Source organism: Haplochromis burtoni, unplaced genomic scaffold (assembly GCF_018398535.1).
Source record: "Haplochromis burtoni strain Fernald_Lab_line unplaced genomic scaffold, NCSU_Asbu1 Contig_18, whole genome shotgun sequence".
Classification (NCBI taxonomy): domain Eukaryota; kingdom Metazoa; phylum Chordata; class Actinopteri; order Cichliformes; family Cichlidae; genus Haplochromis; species Haplochromis burtoni.
Genome location: NW_024582379.1, coordinates 3636549 through 3655461, shown reverse-complemented (window position 1 = coordinate 3655461; position 18913 = coordinate 3636549). Strand labels below are relative to the sequence as shown.

Genomic DNA, 18913 nt, shown 5'->3' with positions numbered 1-18913 from the left:
AATTTTGCTCCAACTGATTTGCATTCAGACATGTGTAAGTAAAAAAAAAAACCCCACCAACAATAGGTTTGGAAAACTGGATCTAAAACGCTGTACTTGTTAATAATAAGAACTAATCTGCAGAGGTGTGAACTAAAACATGCAAACTTGAGGTGCAGAGGTGAAACGTCTTCAAGCAACTCGAAGAAGTCCAGACGCTTTTCTTTCCAAGCTCCTTAGACTACGATGACCTGGATGAGTGAGAACCTTCACAGACATAAAACATGCAAACCTTTCACAGAACAGTCTCACACTTCTCTGGAGCTCATCTCAGTTATTCTGAGGAACCATAAACTGAATTGCGTTTATTGCTCAGCTTTGTCTGTGGTGCTCCGCTGTCAGCCGTGATTGATTCGAACACATCGCCCCTCGCGTGCCCCGGGACCCTGTCCGGTCATAAGTCACCTCACAGGTATGATGTTCAGTCCTGCGCCGCCTCTCCGTGACCCTGGCGCGGAGATGATGTATAGTGTGTGGCCTCTTCCACAGCTATTTGTTTGCGGCGTATGGGAGCTCAAAGCTTTCGCACGCCTTGTGCACTACGTGATCCTATTGGACGAGCGGGGCAGTGGATATTGCAAATGATGATGGAGAGAGAGGGGGAGAGAGAGGGGAGGAGGTGGAGAGCTCCCGTCTTTCCAACGGCAGACACGCAGCGCTCCTTAAGACTCCAGATGCCTTTACAGAATACGCGCCGCTGTTTTCTGTGCGAGTTGCCTCTCCTGTCTTAAATCGATCGTTGTGTTATCGAAAACCAGAAGATTATGGGGATCGCGTATTATGCGGGAACACGTGGAAAGCTTATGAGACGAGCGGCTGCGCGCCCGTCCTCATTGTGATGGGGGAGCGCGGTGGTGCATCGCTGGGGATGAGTGAGAGGTGCGGAGGAGATAATCAACGAAGACACTGAGAGCTGTGCGTTTGGACAAGGTCATCGGAGCCCAGCCTTGGCAGGATTATGTCCATGTGGAGGCGGCAAGGGCGGACTTTTATGCTTCCTCTCCGGGGACGAGGTTGCCTGGGGTGTCCCTTGAAAACCAAGAGTTTCTCTCCTTGCGTTGGCTCACAGAGGCGGCGAAGAGCCCATCTATTGGTGGCTGAGCTGTATTTTTGACTATCTGCGTGTCTTGGAGATAAAAGTTTCCCCGCTCTGCTCGACGGGTGGGTGCTCTATTCTCCCACCGACTCTTCTATTGAACGCAGCTGAAGCCAGTTAAGGTGATTTAGTGGGTGCTGGTTAAAGGGGCAGCGGCGGCGGGTGGGTTGAATTCCACCAGAGAAACAGCAAGAAAAAAAAGAAAAGAAAAAAGACAAAATAAAGATTTATTTTTTAAAAAGCGGCGGCCAGCTGTGTTTCTGGACTACCACATCTGCCGTTGTTGTCGCCGCTGTCCATGGTGCTGAACTCGGGCTCCAGGAATGGTGGAGACGCTGAGTATCGCAGTGATCGGTGCTCCCGGAGTGGGGAAAACTTCTATAATCCGCCAGTTCATCTATAACGACTTCTCGGAGGTGTACACGCCGACCAGGACCAGATATGTGTACAGACCCTCCGTCATACTGAACGGGAACATGTACGAGCTGAAGATTTTGGACGTCCCGCCGATCTCTTCTTTTCCATCAAGCTCCAGTCAGGTATCACGTCTCTGTCTCGGGAACTTTATCAGAGGAGGATTTAGACAAGCTTAGAGAGGAGGGGGTCCATTCTCTGATTGAACCCGCTTCTCATTTATTTAATCACTGCTTAATCTTACAAGTGCCCGTCTGTTCACAGCCGCTAACATCCCTCAAAGGCAAAAACACCAATTTTATTTATTCCTCTTTCAGTATCAGATGTCCCTAGTCTACTAGTTGCTATGGAGACCTGGCTGACTTAAAGCCTAAGAGCTTTGGCGTTTTTAAACTCTCTTTGTCTCTGTCTTTCAGCCCGTTTATGAAGACAATATGCAAACTTGCAATATGCAAACTTGCATATTGTTATGTGTTAATCATAACATGTCTTCTACACACTTCTAAGAAACAGCAGTGCTGCTGCTGATATTTGTGTTGATTCTGCAGCATTGTGCTTCCGGCATGGCCACAGCACCTGGTTAAAACTCCCTTTTTAAAAATAGAGTAGACTGCCCTTTTATTCCTGACCACAGGTCAGATGCCACCCCTCATTAGATGGAGGCACATCTGGTCGCAGGATCATAGCAAGATGAAAAAGCACTGTGAATGCTGCGGCTTTGCAGTCACTTTTTTGGAGCAGATTTTTGTTTTTCTTTATTTCTTGACAAGAATCAGAGGTTCTTGAAACAGTCCTCATGTGGCCATACTGAAAGCATTATTAGATCCTCTAACTTTTTTCACCTTCCCGCCTTACAGATCCTTTATTAAACAGTCACAACCAAGGAGGAGACCCACAGAGGCTTCAAAACACCACAGACTTCTGAACCTCTGTTTTCAAAAACACAGCCAGTAAAAAATAAGAACAAAAAACCAGAACCAAGGATGTGGGAGAGCTGCTTCACCTGCTTCTTCAGCCTCCTCTAAACACGGGCAGGGCTGCCTCTGTCCAGTAGTATCATGTGAACAAGAAGAGATGAGAGTAGAGGGGAGCTCAAGAAAACACAGAGGTGCTTATCATGCAGTGCCAAACTAAGTGATGGGTGACGAACTCTACAGCCCTGATTTTGTGTAAAAAATACATTTTTGTGAGGCTTCAACTGTCTGAATCAGTCTAGGGGATAATCTTTTAAATCCTCTTTGTGTTATTATTCCGCTTACCTTGTGTGAATCAGACGTATTAAGCATTGTTTTAGTTATTTTTTTACATGGAATGAGAAGTGCGTATTTTGGCCCTTGACACTTAGAGTGAAATCGCATTAAATCCTCTCTTTATTGGAAAGACATCAGCTCTCCGCTTTCCTTTCCCTCTTAGTGGCCAAATGTGGAGAGTAGGATCTGTTACAGCAGCTGAAATCCTTCCAATCTACACATGAGCATGTGAGAACTGCTTTAATATCGCCTTAAAAATGTGACTCTATCCCTCGAGACAAATGATCCCCTTGTTAAAGTCCTCTTTGTCATTTTTCCCAGCCCATTAAGTTGCTGAATATAATGCGTCCCTCTCTTCGTATGCATGTGTGCGGTGCTTGAAACGGCGCATCCCACTGCAAGTCTCTGCTGACGCGAGGCACGTGTTTGACTCCTGTCCACTGTGACCTCATTGGAAAGACCGAAATCTCCAAGGTCACCACAGCAAAGCCATTGATTTGCTGCTGCTGACTGTTTCTCTCCTTCCCTCCCTGTCGGTGTCACAGATAGGCCTCCCAAGAACAGCTGCGGTTATCTACCGCCGGCGAAAGTGCCACTGAGAAAATGAGATCAAGCCAAGCAGGAGACAACAAAAGCACAACGAGAAAGAGAGACCTCCCAAAGTGCTGGTTTTCTGTGCGCTCACAAAGCTGCGGCGTTAACACAGAAAACATCTGACAGGGCAGAGCAATCATCTTGTCGGAGTTATACAAAGCTTCCCTACTAGATTTAACATTTTATTGGAAGGTGTTAAGAGTTCTGCAGACTGCTTACGCTACAGATTCCTGCTGGGAAGGCACTGAGTTTCCTTTTTTCCAGCTAAAGTGCTTTGAACTCCCATTAAGCAATAAGCAGGAGCAGCTGCAGGAACAGGGGACGAGGTGCATCTGATGAGTTCAAGTGTCTCAAAGGTTGAGTTACATTTGAGGGGTTTCCTCCTCATTTGATTGTCTTTGGTTAAACATTTCATGCTAATGTCAGAGTGGTGGTGCAGGCTCTTTGTCGAAGGTATACCAGCAGAGAAATCCATTAGCTGAGTGCTGCCACAACATTTCCATCTGACAGATTTACGGTTACTCATTTGCTAAGGAACAACACCTGGAAGGCCCGCTGTGCTTTGTCTCGCTCGTTCTTGCTTCCTCTGGTGCTTCATCCTCTATTCACAGCGAGAGACACGGGGCATTTTCGAGTCACTGCCCTCATCTGCGTTTAACCCTGCGACCACAGAAATGTAACGTGGATCAGGGGCAGTTGGATGTAATGAGGGGTGCGTTGAGCCAGCACAAAGAATCCTGATTGAATTTTACTTGCTGAAGACAGCAAATTAAATAAAAGCACACTTCACTGTTAGAATACAGTCGGGGAATAAGAGAGGAACAAAGCAGAGAGGGGAGGGAGAGAGCGGGAATTTGTTTTGGTCAATTAGAAAGTTTAATGGACACCGTTGAAGCCGGGGTGACCAAATGAGGTTTTATATTGTCCTATAAAATTTGTGATGAATAAGCTGCAGAATAGAGTGAGTCAGTACGCCTCCGCGCTGATGTAGCCCGGCAATTTCTCATCAGTTCAGATTATTTTATAAGAACAGCAGTGGCGTTCTAGCAGGCGACTTGTGACCTCATTTCAACAACATACAGAGACATTAAAAAATCTTTTTTTAATGCTGGAAAGAGGCGAGATTTGTATCATTTTTCCCGTGAAGCTGGGTCGGTGTAAGGATTTGTTTGCTTTGTGGCGTGTGTGTCTGTTTCTGAGAGTATTGCATTGAGAGAGCATCTGTCCTGGTGTGTCAATACGATGTGATGACAGATGGATTTAAGCGTGACAGAAGATTCAGCATGATTTTTTCTTGTTCTTTTCTTTTCTTTTCACTTTCTCTTCTTTTCCCTTTTTGTTCTTGCCATAATGTATCTCCATGACTTCCTCCCACACAAAATGCTCCGTCTCCTGCTCTCTTTGGGCATTTTTCTCAGCTATCTCTGTCAATACTTTCATATATAACAGCGAGGAAACTATCGTATTTCACGCTTGCAGATGCAGCAAGAAAGATGTGTGCGTCTGTGAAGTGTACATATCGGTGAAGCGTTAAGTGCTGACAGGATCTGGAAGTGAAACTGAGCACAAATGTATAATAATCATAGTGGATCATTCATTTTGAATTGCATTTAATCTGTTTTTGCTGATATATACACAAATATCATTATACTATCTGCAAAGGCACAGTTTTTGTAGTTTTCCCTGTGCACACCTTCACAGTTGATTTTAAATGAAACATCCAGAGGTGATAGAAGTGCAGACTTTTAGCCTTAATTCAAAGGGTTTAACAAAAATGTTGCATTAACAGTTCAGCAGTTACGGTTTATACACAGTCCCTCATTTTCAGTGTCTCACAGTTAGTTCTACATTCGATTGACGAGCGGTTTCATGGCCGGGTGAGGCACGTTCACTTGTTATTTCATAATAAATGAAGCAGATAGAATATCTGAAGTGTTGAATTTGTATTTCGTAGCTTTTCACCGAAATTTTAAATACGAGTCTCAAATAGATGTCGGTGCAAGTGAAAGACATCGTCACTGAAACAGCAAAATTATCCTCTCAGAGAGAGAGCAAAACTTCAGGATCGGCTAAATCAGCAATCTTTTATGCCGTTAAAAAAGAATAAATGCTCAGAAAAAACACAGAGGATGATTGCAGAATTATTTCCATGGCTAAAGAAACAATTTTATAGCACCTAACAAAATTAAGGATACTCTTAAGGAGGTAGGAGTATTGTTATCGAGGACTACAATCAAGAAACACCTTCATGAATGGAAATACAGAGAATTTACAATAAGGTTCACACAGTTACACTGAGGAACAGGAAGGCCGGATTAGAGTTTGACAGAAAACATCTAGATGATAAAAGATGAAACCAAGATTAACCTGTACTAACATAATAGAAGAAAAAAGGTCTTGAGGTCTTGTGACCAAGGCCTGCTGGCTGTCCAGCATACAAGGTTAAAAACTAAAGGTGACAGAGCGTTTGTATCTGTGGCTCCCAGACTCTGGAACTCTCTGCCATTGAGTTTGAGATCTGTGGACTCAGTCATTTCTTTTAAGAAGCAGTTAAAGACTTATCTTTTTAAAATTGGTTTTGGTTGACATTGGATGATGTATATTTTGAGCCTCTGTGAAGCACTTTGTGATTTAATCTGAAAAGGTGCTATATAAATAAAATGTAACTTTACTTACTAATAGAAGACAAAAGTATTGAGCATTAGAGAAAAGGTCATGATCCAAAGAATACCACGTAGAAACATATGCCTGGCAGGGGAACCAGGACACTTTGTTGGTGATGTAATTGCTGAGTGAAGCTGCAGGATTTACTGTGAAGTGTACGGGGCTACACTCTCTGCTCAGATTCAGACAGATGCTACAAAACCCATCGGGCAGAGTTTCACAGCACAAACGGAAAATGACCCAAAGCAAACTGTAAAAGCAACCGAGAGTTTGTCAAAGCAAAGAAATGAGATATCCTTGAATGGCAAGTCTTCACCTGATCTCAGGCCAGCTTTTCAGGTATTAAATACAAAACTCAGAGCAGAGATACTCACGCACAAGCAGCAGCCAAAGGCAGCTGTAAAAAAGGCCCTGCATCTCAAGCAAAGAAAGATAGCATTACCTGATGTCTATGGGTTCCAGACTTCAGGCTGCAAAGAATTAAACAAGTTAGCAACCCTTGTATTTGCACTTATATAAGAATAAAATTAAATCCATTATGGTTGTGTACAGTAGTGTAAAACCGTGCCCAACAAAATATGGACCAGACAAGCCTTGTAGAGATGACTCTAACAAGCGTGATCAGCAAAACACACCCTCATCCTCAGTGCTAATTACTGCCAAGTCAAATCTGAATAAAATGCTGACATTTCACTCAACAAAGCTGAAGCAAAGATTCCTTGAATGAGCTCTTAGTACAGTTAGATTTAATTAATTGTTAAGTACTCGCAAGCCATGTTATTTGTTCTAGATCAGTGATTTGAATTAGAAGTAGCCTAGCATACTAGACAGCTAGCTAACAACCAGTTGGTGTTTCCCCCTCTCATTCAACTATTCCTCTAAAAATGCAAAGTTCAAGTGGTAATAACAACACAGTTGGTGAGTTATATTAAAAATCACCTCTGGTGCACTTGTTATGAACCTGTACTAATGTAGCACTTTTTCGCTCAAAGCGCTTTCTTACTACAAGCCTCATTCATGCAAGTGCAATGAGAGCTAGTTAAACATTCACACTAGGGGTGGTGGCGGTGGTGGTGGTGGTGTTTGTAGCTCTGGAAGATTTGGAAAGGTTGGTGACTCCATACCTGGCTGCATGCCTAAGAATCATTGGGCAAGTAGCTGGAGCTGAGTTGCTCTCCGATGCGTGAGGAAATCCAACCACTGACCTCTTGATTAGTAGATAACCTGCTCCACCTCCTGAGACACAGTCACCCCAAAGGATGTGAAACATCAGCTACTGAGACTGTAAACCATTTTATTTAAAATTGTATTCATATTTCCATTGTACAGTTAGGCCTTTAAATTGTGAGTCTAAGCAGATTAACTTGCTTCTCGAGGCCGCCTCAGTGGGCCTTCGAGTAACTGCACTTCAAGGTGCACTTCAACTGGTTTCATTTTTCAGCCATGGAGGTTGTGCCTCGGGTCAGACCCAGCAATTGGTCTTGATGTTAAGCTTCCAGCTCCTGGCTTTATCTTATTAGTATTTAACAAAGTAGGCAATCTTCTCATCTAACTCTCTGGCAGCATGCAAGGATATCTGCAAGGATATCTGTAAGGACAAGAAAGACATAGAGCAACGTTACATATCTCTCAGTTTCCCAATCCAGTCTAATTCTTGAGAATTTCCATTTTTGACCCCTCGCCAGCATCAGCCAGAGTCTCCTTGTCACCTGAACACTGGAGACTTACAACAAAGGGCAATAAATGGTTTTGCTGGTCCAGGTCATTACTTTGAAAAGGGGACTTCCATCCCTAAGGGATGTAATGGATTTTAATTCCAACTCAACCAGCGTGACCTGTGTTTGACATATCTGTAATAGCTCAGCATTGGCCCCAGCCAGGTTACACCGGCCGCCCTCCTGCACTGGATGGAGTATTGATCCATCGCAACCACTCATTACGTTCAAGCTGCCTCCACTAATATCAGAGTCATGGCGGCTTTGCCATAGCCTGCTGAAAACTGACCACGGCCCTGCAGTTGTCAGGGAAACACGCTCTGTTTGGGTCTTGAGGAGCAAAGGACGAGCTGCTCTTTTTCCACGCTGTGGTAAGGCGACCGACTGGAGGACACAGACAGTGGCACCACACTTCACAGTCACGCTCCCGCAAGCACATTCTCACATCCCGGCGAGCACACACAAATAAACATGCCCACACATGCCGTTTGCATTCATTTGGTTACCGCGTATCAGTGCACTGCCTTTTCTTTACTGCTCTGTTTTGGCCTGGGCCTCGTGTTTGGGGTTTGGAGAAGTAGTATTGCTGCTTCTGTGCCGGCTCCTCCTCCACATTTAAAAACAGGACTTGGACGACAAAGAGATACGAGATGAAAACACAAGCTGCTATTTTTAGCCCCGCGGGATGTGAGGCTGCAACCACAAGCCACCGTGCTCGCCTTGCGTCGTCAGCTGCCTCAGTTATCATGAGCTGTGATGACAGCGAACATCTCTGGTTTGTTCGGGAAACACAACAAATCTTGGACTGGAGCTGTACTGGACACTTTAGGATAGACTCCAGGAAGAAAATGAATTGATGGAAGAAATTAGAAATCATAAAGGAAAAAAAACCACTCTTGCTGAAAACACTGTGAAAGACCAGAGAAAACTGCACTTTACACCAGTTTTCACAACACATCGTCCCACTTACGCTTTTTACTTTTGATGGCAGTGATCTTATTGCCATCTCTGCGCCTGATTGGCTTCATTATCTTCCTGCTGATCTGTGAGGCTGTTTCTGCTCCTTGACACAAACACCCCCTCCAAAATGAATAGAGGCAAAGCGTCCCTCACTGCGTTTTATCATTACAAGTTAGGCTGATCCTCGCCTGTTCCCTCAGCCTCACCTGTCACAAATTATCAGTTCATCTTCATTGTACAGATTAGCTGTACAGCATGTTTAATTTGGATGCAAATTCCCCCCCCCCCTAAACCTTGACAGCAGTGTAATTAATTTTTTTTTCTATTCACGTTTCTATTTAAGGTTACACAAGCTGTGTAAGTGCTGGAAAAAGTGTAGAGTAAACACCACATGGGAAAAATGACTTAACGCTGTACAAAATACTGTAGCAAATCCATCAACATTGCACTGCTCCACTACGGGGTCACATTAGATTGCATGCTAATTATAAGCATGCAAATTAAAATGGGGCCTGACAATCAGCACTTTGATATGTGAGCTTTCAAAGCAATATGGGCACAACAAGCACGGCTCCAAAGCAGCCAAATCATCACCAGAGCCCCGAGGTTCAGGTGCGTCAGTCAAAAAGCATCAAATACATCAGAGCGGAATTTCACTGAAAATCATTGCAGCATAACATAATAAACAGCTTCAGGAGAGGCAGTGATCACATGGGGAAATTGATTTGTATGTAAATTCTTTTAAAAATGTGTTCACAGGGATTTAAAAAAAACTGTTTTAAAAAAGAGCTCAGGAGGAGCAAATGGAACAGCAGCCACTGTGTGAAGTAAATCCACACTGAGTCTGTGGAAATGTTCCAAGGTTAAATCAGTGATCTTAACAACATAATATAAACTCACTGGCCATTTCATTAGGTATACCTTTTCAAGCGCTCTCAAATCTCTATCGGCCAATCACATGGAAGTGTGTCTATGTATGAAAACATGTTCAAACCGAGCGTCGGATGGGGAAGAAAGCTGATTGAAGTGACTTTGAACGTGGCATGGTTGTTGCTGTCAGGGTAGTCTGGGTATGTCAGAAAATGCGGATCTACTGGGATCTCTGGGGTTTACAGAGAATGGTCAAAAAAGAGAAACTACCCAATAAGCTGCAGGTCTCTGGGTGAAAATCTCTTGTCGATGCCAGAGGTCAGAGCAGGTCAGATGCAGGGAAGAGTGAAAAGTGGGTTAGAAAAGTAAACTGTGTAGTAAAAGATCCAGAGGACTGAATGACAGTAAAGGTTGCACGATCTGTTATCGTCGTGTTGGTGTTGTTCCCAGATCAACATAGTAAATGTTGTTCCAGGATCAACATTGCAAGTGACCAATCAGAATGTTGTGGCGTCATACTTTTGCGACTTCGGGGAAAACCGGCGTAAAACAAAAAACTGTACTTAAGCTGCGAGAAACCGCCTCTGTCCGCTGATCAACGGACCCTGACCCTAACCCTTTAATAAACGCTAAGCAGAATTGATATTGTCCTTGCAACATTGGAATTTCATAAATGCACGAATGGCTTGGCGCGCCAAAGAATAACGTCACAACAATGTGATTGGTCACTTGCAACGACACCAACACGACGATATCAGAGCATCCGTAAAGGTTTGACTTTTGCCACATTTCTGAGGTGAAGGAAACAAGGTTGGATGAGCTTAGAGTTTTAAAATTCAGTTGTTGTTCAAAGATGACACCAATAATCCAAATAGCCGGAAGCTGATATCACTGCACTACCTGATGACACTTTTGAGCTTTGGGAAATATGCCGGTACTTTCCAAGCACGAGACAAGTCCAACTTCCTGAAAATCTTTGCTGGTGAATGTGCCAAAACTGATTTCTGATGTTTATATTCATTTTTCCAAATGTATATCTTTGCTTATATTGGTAAATAGACTTTAGTCAACAGAATTTATTAAAGGATTATATATAAAATTATCTTTATGACATTATTTTACCAACTTCATATCACTCTTTAAAAGTTATATATTTTTAACATCAATGACACTTTTTATCTGGATAAATAAAGGATATATAAAACTCACTTTCTACCTTGTGACAGGAACGTTATTTGTGGCTCAGAATGATTTGATGACATTGGTTTGACATGTGCTTCACAGATTATAGGCCGACAAGTCATTTACAACAGCTTAAATGTGGGTGACCATCTTTTGGCACAACACCAGAAACTTCAAAGTGATCACAAGAAAAGAGGTCTGGGGCCACACAAGCCCCTTTTAAGATCACAACCTGTGCCGCTTTTCATTTCATTTAAAGGAATATAATAAACCTGAATGTAATGTGTTGACCGGTGAGCTCCAAATGTGGCAGAAAACAGATTTGGGTTTTTATACAGAGCCCAGCTTTCCACGCTTCCAGCATTCATGTTAAGCCAAGCTAAGCAGTTTCTAGTTCCAGCTTCATAGTCATTATTAGTCATTCTCATCCCCAGCTACTAAACTGTATTTCCCCAGATGTTAGACTATACATTTGAAAGATCCTCATCACACCGTTGTCTAAAGTGCAATGCCGTTTGTGCATTACAGCAGTCTGCATCTAATAAGAACAACCCTGTTTATTGCAAAGTTAATTTCCAATGTTTGTCTGTTAAATTATATTAAATTGGATTGAATTATGTTTCACTGAGCTGAACTGAGGCGGTCTCACAGAGTCTAGGCCCTTCATTAGCAGTGTGTGGGAACACCAGAGGTTATGTCTGCTCATCCCTTGATCCGCTGTTGCCTTTTTCATCTTTTCAACATTCTCCCAGGCCTGCGTTTGTGTTCTCATTTCCTTCCCTCAGTATATCTTTTTCCCCCAGCCCCTGAACTTCCTCTATTTGCCTCTCCCTCTTTTATCAGATCAAATGTTTATACATTAATTTCATGCTGTTACAGGCAGCAGGTCGGCAGTGGTGAGCCCAGTGATACACATTTGGATAGAAGGATGGTTCCTCACGTTTCTATTAAAACTAATGGCCCTCAGTAAGGTGCAAATAGACCCATGTGCACTGTGTGCTTTGATTACATTTTGAATTATGCTTTGAAAACCATTAGCATGAACAAAATGTTGCTTTTTTGCCACATCAGAGCACCTCGTTCCCTTTTTTCCTCTCCTGACAGAAGGTTGTGCGTTTTCTTTTCCCCAGCCTCCGTCTTTGTCCTTGAACAGCGTGCAGTGTTTTACTGCGGGGTCATCGTGTTTTATGACTTTGTTCAAAGCTGTAAGATTCCCAGAACCATGTCTGCTCGAGGAATTCATACACTGCACTTTGTAACTGCAAAGGGAAGCAAACTGTTACAGAGCAAAGTTCTGTTACATAAAGAGTGAAAAAAAATTAACCGAGGCTGATGGGATTATCGTTAGTCTTTTAATCTGTCATGAATCAAAGTATTGGATTGAAATTTCTCTTTGATGATGACGCTGGTGGCAAAGTCATCAGTTTGTCCTGAAGGGGAAATTAATGTCCGCACCCAATTTCACAAGAACGTATTCATGAGCCGATGAGCCATTTCACTCAGAACCACAAATAACCTCATCGTGGCATTTGAGGAAATGTCAGACTTTGACAAAGCCATTAGGACACACTGCCTGGGAACCTTACACATCTGCAAAGTCTTCCATCTAATACGTCAGCATACCCGAGAGACCATGTCAGTTCTTAAGCTTGACTAAAACGGGTCTTGGACGTACTCATATGTTTGCATATTTATGTGTTTCTCTACATATCTGTCCTTTCAGGAATGGCTGGATTTGCGCTGCAGAGGTGTTCGTAATGCCAACGCATACATCCTGGTGTATGACATCTGCTGCGTGGAGAGCTTTGAATACGTCAAAATGATCCGACAGCAGATAGTAGAGAACAGGTATGGTCACAAACACTCTCTGCTGAAAACGCAGATGTTCAACATACGGTCCAAAAGCTTCAAACCAGGACTGTCAAACTCATTGGACATCATGCATCACATACATACAGCCTGCTTTGATCTTAAGTGGGCCAGACCAGTGAAACTACATGATAAATGTATGAAATTACAGAAAAATGTTTAGTGGTAGTTAATTTACCAGACACTCCTTCGATTTTTTATTTTATTTTAAAATATTAAAGTTTTGTTAAAGTTTTGTGTTATTTTAAAATATTAAGCTTTTGTAAAATTACAAAACAGAGATTTTCCTGTAAATTAAGCATTTATCTATTGGGGGGGGAGGAGGGGGGGATTTTTTTCCATTGGAAATTCTTCGTCCTGGGCCTTGTGTTTGACACCCGTGCTTTAAACCCTATATTTAATTGAAAACTGAACCACAATGACGCTGTCAAGACTCACAGGCATTACTGTTTTCTAATTAAAAAAAAAAAAAAATCTAGGACAGGGACAACAAAAGACCAGAAATATTACGTAATGCTGAAAAAAAAAGCTGTTGGAACATCTCAGAGCTAATTAGGTTAATTAGCAACAGGTCAGTAACATAAAAGAGCATCCCACAGAGGCTGAGCCTTTCAGAACTGAGACTTAAGAGGACGGTGGGTTTACCACCCTTTTTTTTAAAACAAATAAATGCATAAGAATAATGTTTAGAACATAAAAATTACAACACGTTTGGGGGATTTTATCATCAAAGTACAAAATACCAAAAAATAAAGGCCCAGCATGTGAAAATGTGTAAAAGAAAGTTTTAGCTTGTAGAGCCACCTTTAGCAGCAATAACGTAAAGTAATAGTTTTCTGTGGGATTTTTATACAGAGCCCAGCAGGCTCTCACTTTGACTTTTTTTTTTTTTACTTTAGCTCCACTCTTCTTTACAACTTTGCTTCAGTTCATTGAGGTTTGTTAGCATTAGCTCTGTCAAGAGTGCACCACAGCAGTTCAATCAGGTTGAGGTCTACGCTTTGCCTGGAACATTGCAGAACTTTGTTTCTGTTCTTTTTCAGACATTCTGTTGTAAATTTGCTGCTTTGCTTGGGATCGTTGTCCTGTTGCATGGCCCAATTCCAGGCAAGCTTTAGCTGTTGGAAGACGGCATTTAGAATACTTTTCTACTGAATACTGAGTCATTGATTGCAAGGTAAAACAAGCCCAAGGTGTCACTTGACGGTTGTACTAACTAGAATTTGTCAAGGTTTCCCTGAGCATTGCACAGTCTGACCTTGGAGTGAAATTGGTCGGACATACACTCCTGGAAAGACTGTGACATTGTCTTAACAAACAGCTACATTTGACTAGCAGCACCTGGCTGTTTCTTACCATCTTATTTCCAGTGGAAACAGTAATGATGTTTAGTTTTTCACAGAAATTCTAGTGTAGTCGAGTCATGCATAGGATTGGACTATTCAGATTGTTATCAGTGCACAGCTTAAAAAGCCAACATCCATACTGTAATCGTATAGAAGATCATTAGTGCACATGCCATAAGTAACTTACACCTTTGAAGGCTCCGTATGCACGTTTTGGAGCAACGTGTGCTGCCATCCAGAGGGGGTGTTTCTCAGGAAAGGCCTTGTTTATTTCATAAAGAGTGCGAAACCAATTTCAATTGTATTACGGCAACATGGCTGCATAGAAAGATAGAGGCAACAAAGTATTAAACATGCTCCTGTCTCAACCTTTTAAAAAATATGTTGCTGAAATCAAATTCAATTAAAAAAATTATTTCAACAATTCATGTGTTGTTTTTGTGCTGTTTTCATTTGAATATAAGTTTGAATGATTTGCATTTCATTTTTAACTAAATGTAATACAACAATCCTACATTTTTTTGTTAAACCGCTGACACACAGCTTGTTATCCTTCACTGATGATTTGTAATGAAATCATCCCGTCACCCGTCTGAAGACACCACACAATTTCACAGCCTGTCACAAAGCTGTACAATTACATGATGGTGACAGTGATTTTTAGGCTTCTTGTGGTGGTATCTTTCAATTTAGCGTGCGCGCTCGTCGTGATGACAGTTCACTGTCTGATGACATTTGATTCTTGTGTGATGCTTAACCCACACTAGTAATTTAAAGGCTATTCTTGGGACAGTCGTACATTTAGTGTACAGAAGGCCCACAGATAACATACAGTAAATGCTTCCTGGATTTGCTTTGCACCTGCTGCGTATGGGGCCAGAAATCCCTCGCTCTCCAGTCGTCAGCTGCATGCATATATTTACATATAGAAAGGTGCATTGGGTGGCTTCATTTGTTTGCCATGTTGTACAACACCAAACTGCCTCTCCACAGTTGATGCCCACTTTCTCGCAGCTCTGAACGTGTAACCACGAATGTTTATGATCTAAGACAGAAACCCATTATCCCCAGCAACTATGGAAGAAATGGTGAATGTGAGAGGAATAGACAATAGGGGGAAAATGTGCAATCATGGAGAGTCTAACATCAGACTGGAGAAGGAAAGGAAAGGAAGGGGAGGAGAAGGGGGCAGATACTGTAAGAGGAATCATTAATAATCGAGTTTTGGAGGAGTTTTTTTACTCTGTGTGTCAGCTGTCGAAAAAAAAAAAGTCTATTGTTGAAATGTTCCTCAGAAATCTTTTATTATTCTGGTTCGCACTAGCGAGGAGCCTACCTTCAGTTCAGTGAGGCTTGTGACAGTGTTGTGTCCTTCCATCATTCCTGCCCCCCCATTCTCATGAAGGGATGCACGCACACCGCCTCCCACATTCAGTACACCTCATTGTGCACAAGTAGTCAAGCCCGAGCAGATATGCAAGGAGATATTTTTAAGGCTGTTATGTGAGCGCAACCTGTGAAAAGGAGAAAAGTGAGATGATTGCTGCCGTGTGGTTGTTCAGCTCCCAAGTTTTGAGAACTTTGCCTCGGGGCTTGAAAATTGCACCGCTCATCTCTCTCAGGCTGCATCGCCTTCTCTTCGGTGAGCCATTTTATCCATCTGTCGAGGCAGACGTGCAAATATGCAAAAGTATGCAAAAGTCTTTGTCATACAAAATAAGCCATCATTCGTTCTGAGAGAAAGAGCTAAGTTGTTAAGGCAGCTGTTTAAACAGTTTATACACTTGTCTTTTCTAGATGTTCTGAGTTCAACATCGGTTGTTACAGCTTTTCCTAAATAGTTTATATTCTAAGGCTTTTTTAAAAATTATTATTACAAATCATTAACCCAATGACCTTGCCTCCTAAATAAGCAGCAAAATTAATATTATTGTTATCATCAACATTTCATTTTACTCTAAACTCCTGCAGCTTAATTTCCCACACTGCTGCACTAAACTTCTTTTCATTTAAACACTTCTAAACCATCACTAATCACGGTTAATTGTGGTCGACTTGAAGAGGTGCTGTATGTTTTTCATTAGTGCTGCAGGACTAATCTTTATATTTGCAGGTCTTACCTTTAATAATCTGCACGTCCTCTACAGAGAAGAAAACTGTCAGTATGACGAGAGGGGCGCCTAGGTTGTTAGTGTAACATATTGGGGGTATTTATATATTAGATTAGTTTTGTAATATATTTTATTATTTATTATTGGAATTTAACTTGTTCGTTACTGCCTTCGCTCAACTGTGACCACATAAATTCCATTGGGATTAATAAAGTATTCTGATTTTGCTTCTGAGTTAGAATTTTATAACACATCCCTCCGGCTTGCCGTACATTTTCCCACTCAATAATGCTGTAAAGCCCTCACTGCAGCATGCGGTGGGAGGCCCCTTGAGCCTGTGAGTTTTAATCCTCCAGTCCACCCCCACACACCTCAGAAGGAAGGGAAAACTATGCAGAGACAACAGCTGTGACAAACACCAACACGATGGCTTTGCTGGGTTTAAAAAAATAAAAATAAATAACACAACCTTCTTTTCTCATACTCCTGCAGGGAAGGTAGCAGCAGCGAGGTGCCAATCCTGGTGGTGGGTAACAAGAGAGATCTGCAGCGTCAGCGCTTCATGCCTCGCAGGGCCGTGTCGGTTCTGGTGAAGAAGACATGGAAGTGCGGTTATGTGGAGTGCTCTGCCAAGTTTAACTGGCACGTAGTCCTGCTCTTCAAGGAGCTGCTGGGGATTGCTGTGGCACGGGGGATGCGCCAGAACCACACCTCCATTCGTTTGCAGGGGGCGCTACAGAGGAATCGCTGCACCATCATGTGACCCTCAGAGCTCCCTCCACCCCTGCCAACTCAGGAGTGGAGCGGCAGCAGAGAGAAGGACTTTCTATCAAAATGGCTGGGAAAAATAACCCCGTGGCCTCCTGCTTTACTGAGCTGATTTTTCTTAATGAGGTTTATTAGATTCGTGCGCTGTAAAAGACACTCAAATTACACACATGGTCATCCAACCACTTCCTAGTCAACTGTGTAGAAACAAGGAAGGAAATGGGAAAAAGAAAGCAGGTGACAAACAATACAAAAAGCATAGCACAGATATGTTTCTCACATCACAGGTCAACATTTCAGGCTGCGCTTCCCAATATGAAAGGTCTGTCGCTGGGCCTGACAGGGCAGAAGCTGTGTTTGTGAGAGTCAAAGCGGACAGGCAGCAATATCATCCAGTCTTCCTTTTGAATTTGCCACACTGTGTAAGGTCAAAAGCAGAAGCTCACATCTAACATCACTGGATTTATTGGGATTTGTGCATGAGACCGACAGGCAAAAAGATGGAAACGATAAAAAGTGAGAGCGCTCATTTTCTGCGCCAGTTATCTCAAAAAGTACATAGATAGATATGGTTAGGTGGTGTTTAATTTTAGATTCTGAGAAGTAGCCTGCATTTTTGTTCTCTGCCCCATCCTCTATTAGAATCTTGGCCGACAGTAAAAGCTGCTTGTTCACAGAAAGGCTGTTTTAAGGTTGTCTTGCAGCAGAAAATGCTGCAGTCCCTTATCATGTACTGTAGGACTTTAATCTGCTCCCTCCCCTCACTCAGTGTCTGTTTCTGATGAATACATTAAATCCAGGGAACGGGGAACCAGCAGGAGGCTCCGGAGCCTGAAACAAGAACCTGTGTGTGGAGTGCGTGTGTGTGTGTGTGATGCTGTGTGTGTGTGTGTGTGTGTGTGTGTGTGTGTGTGTGTTGTGTGTGTGTGTGTATGTGTTGTGCTCAGTGCCTGTGTGTGAGAGAGAGAGAGAGAGAGGGAGAGGCAGGTTTATAGTTGACATTCAGGCAAGCAAAGGACAGACGCGGCAAGATAACAGACAGATGTTGAAGCACTGGATTAGAAAGGAGCAATAAACACACACAGGGATGTCCAGACTGACTATATGTGCCACATTATTATATTAAAAATGCCTCGCCACACACAGTCAATGTAATCCACTTGCGCTCCAGCAGAAATACACACGCAGAACTCGGTGGCTTCCATATCAATATGTGAATACTATCTAATTGGTCATATCGTGAAATTAACAGCAACTCTTTTCATTTCATTAGGCCGAGGTATGTGAATATGCCAGCACTGAAAGCAAGCAGATCTATTGTATATACACGACTGATTCATAGACTAATTGAGTTGCATGCTTTTGTTGGTAGAGCCAACGGGTCAGGGTTTAATTGCACTGATGTGAAAATGTGATACTGTGTTTAATTTTTGTAATACATGGTTTTTTGACGCTGTAATGAGCAACTGAGTGGAGTGAATGTGGTCGTTTTTCACCGGCATGTGAGAGCACAAGCTCACGATACTCTAACAAGGTGTATTGTTGAACCCTTCAGTCGGGCCAAATGGCTGTGTTAGATTTTTTGTTTGTTTGTTTGTTTGTTTGTTTGTTTTTCTAGTTGGAAAAAAAAGAGAAATATGTAGCAGAGATAAACTAGAAAGCAACTGCGTGTAGCATGAGTTCTCATCATTTCGTTTGTGTGCATTTTCAAATAAAAAGGGCTACTGTTTTTTATCACATACATCACTTGTGTTGTGTTATTTTTACAGTGTCAGTACTGTAAGTAATTTTGTTTGGCTTTTGGTTGCTTTTTGTTTTGTTTGTTCTTTCTGACACATGATTATTAAAAGCATTTGAGAACAACAACCTTGCTCTGGTCCCTTTTTTTTTCTCCATGTGTCTTTCATGGCTTCACCACATTAGGATCATTTCTACAACATTGCCATCTTGTGGTAAAGCGATGTTATCAGGAACCACATCAGAAGCATCAAACACACTTCCAGTTACTGGAGTTTTGCTCGAACATGTGTCTGAC

General features: G+C 42.4%; 1 protein-coding gene across 1 annotated transcript; it reads left to right on the top strand.

Moving 5' to 3' along the window:
- Positions 1-246: 246 nt before the first annotated feature.
- Positions 247-17371, top strand: rasl10a (RAS-like, family 10, member A). The gene is made up of 3 exons (XM_005916323.3): positions 247-1674; positions 12508-12632; positions 16603-17371. The coding sequence occupies exons 1-3, from the start codon at positions 1459-1461 to the stop codon at positions 16871-16873; spliced, it is 612 nt and encodes a 203-aa protein (XP_005916385.1). The 5' UTR covers positions 247-1458; the 3' UTR covers positions 16874-17371.
- The last annotated feature ends 1542 nt before the right edge of the window (positions 17372-18913 follow it).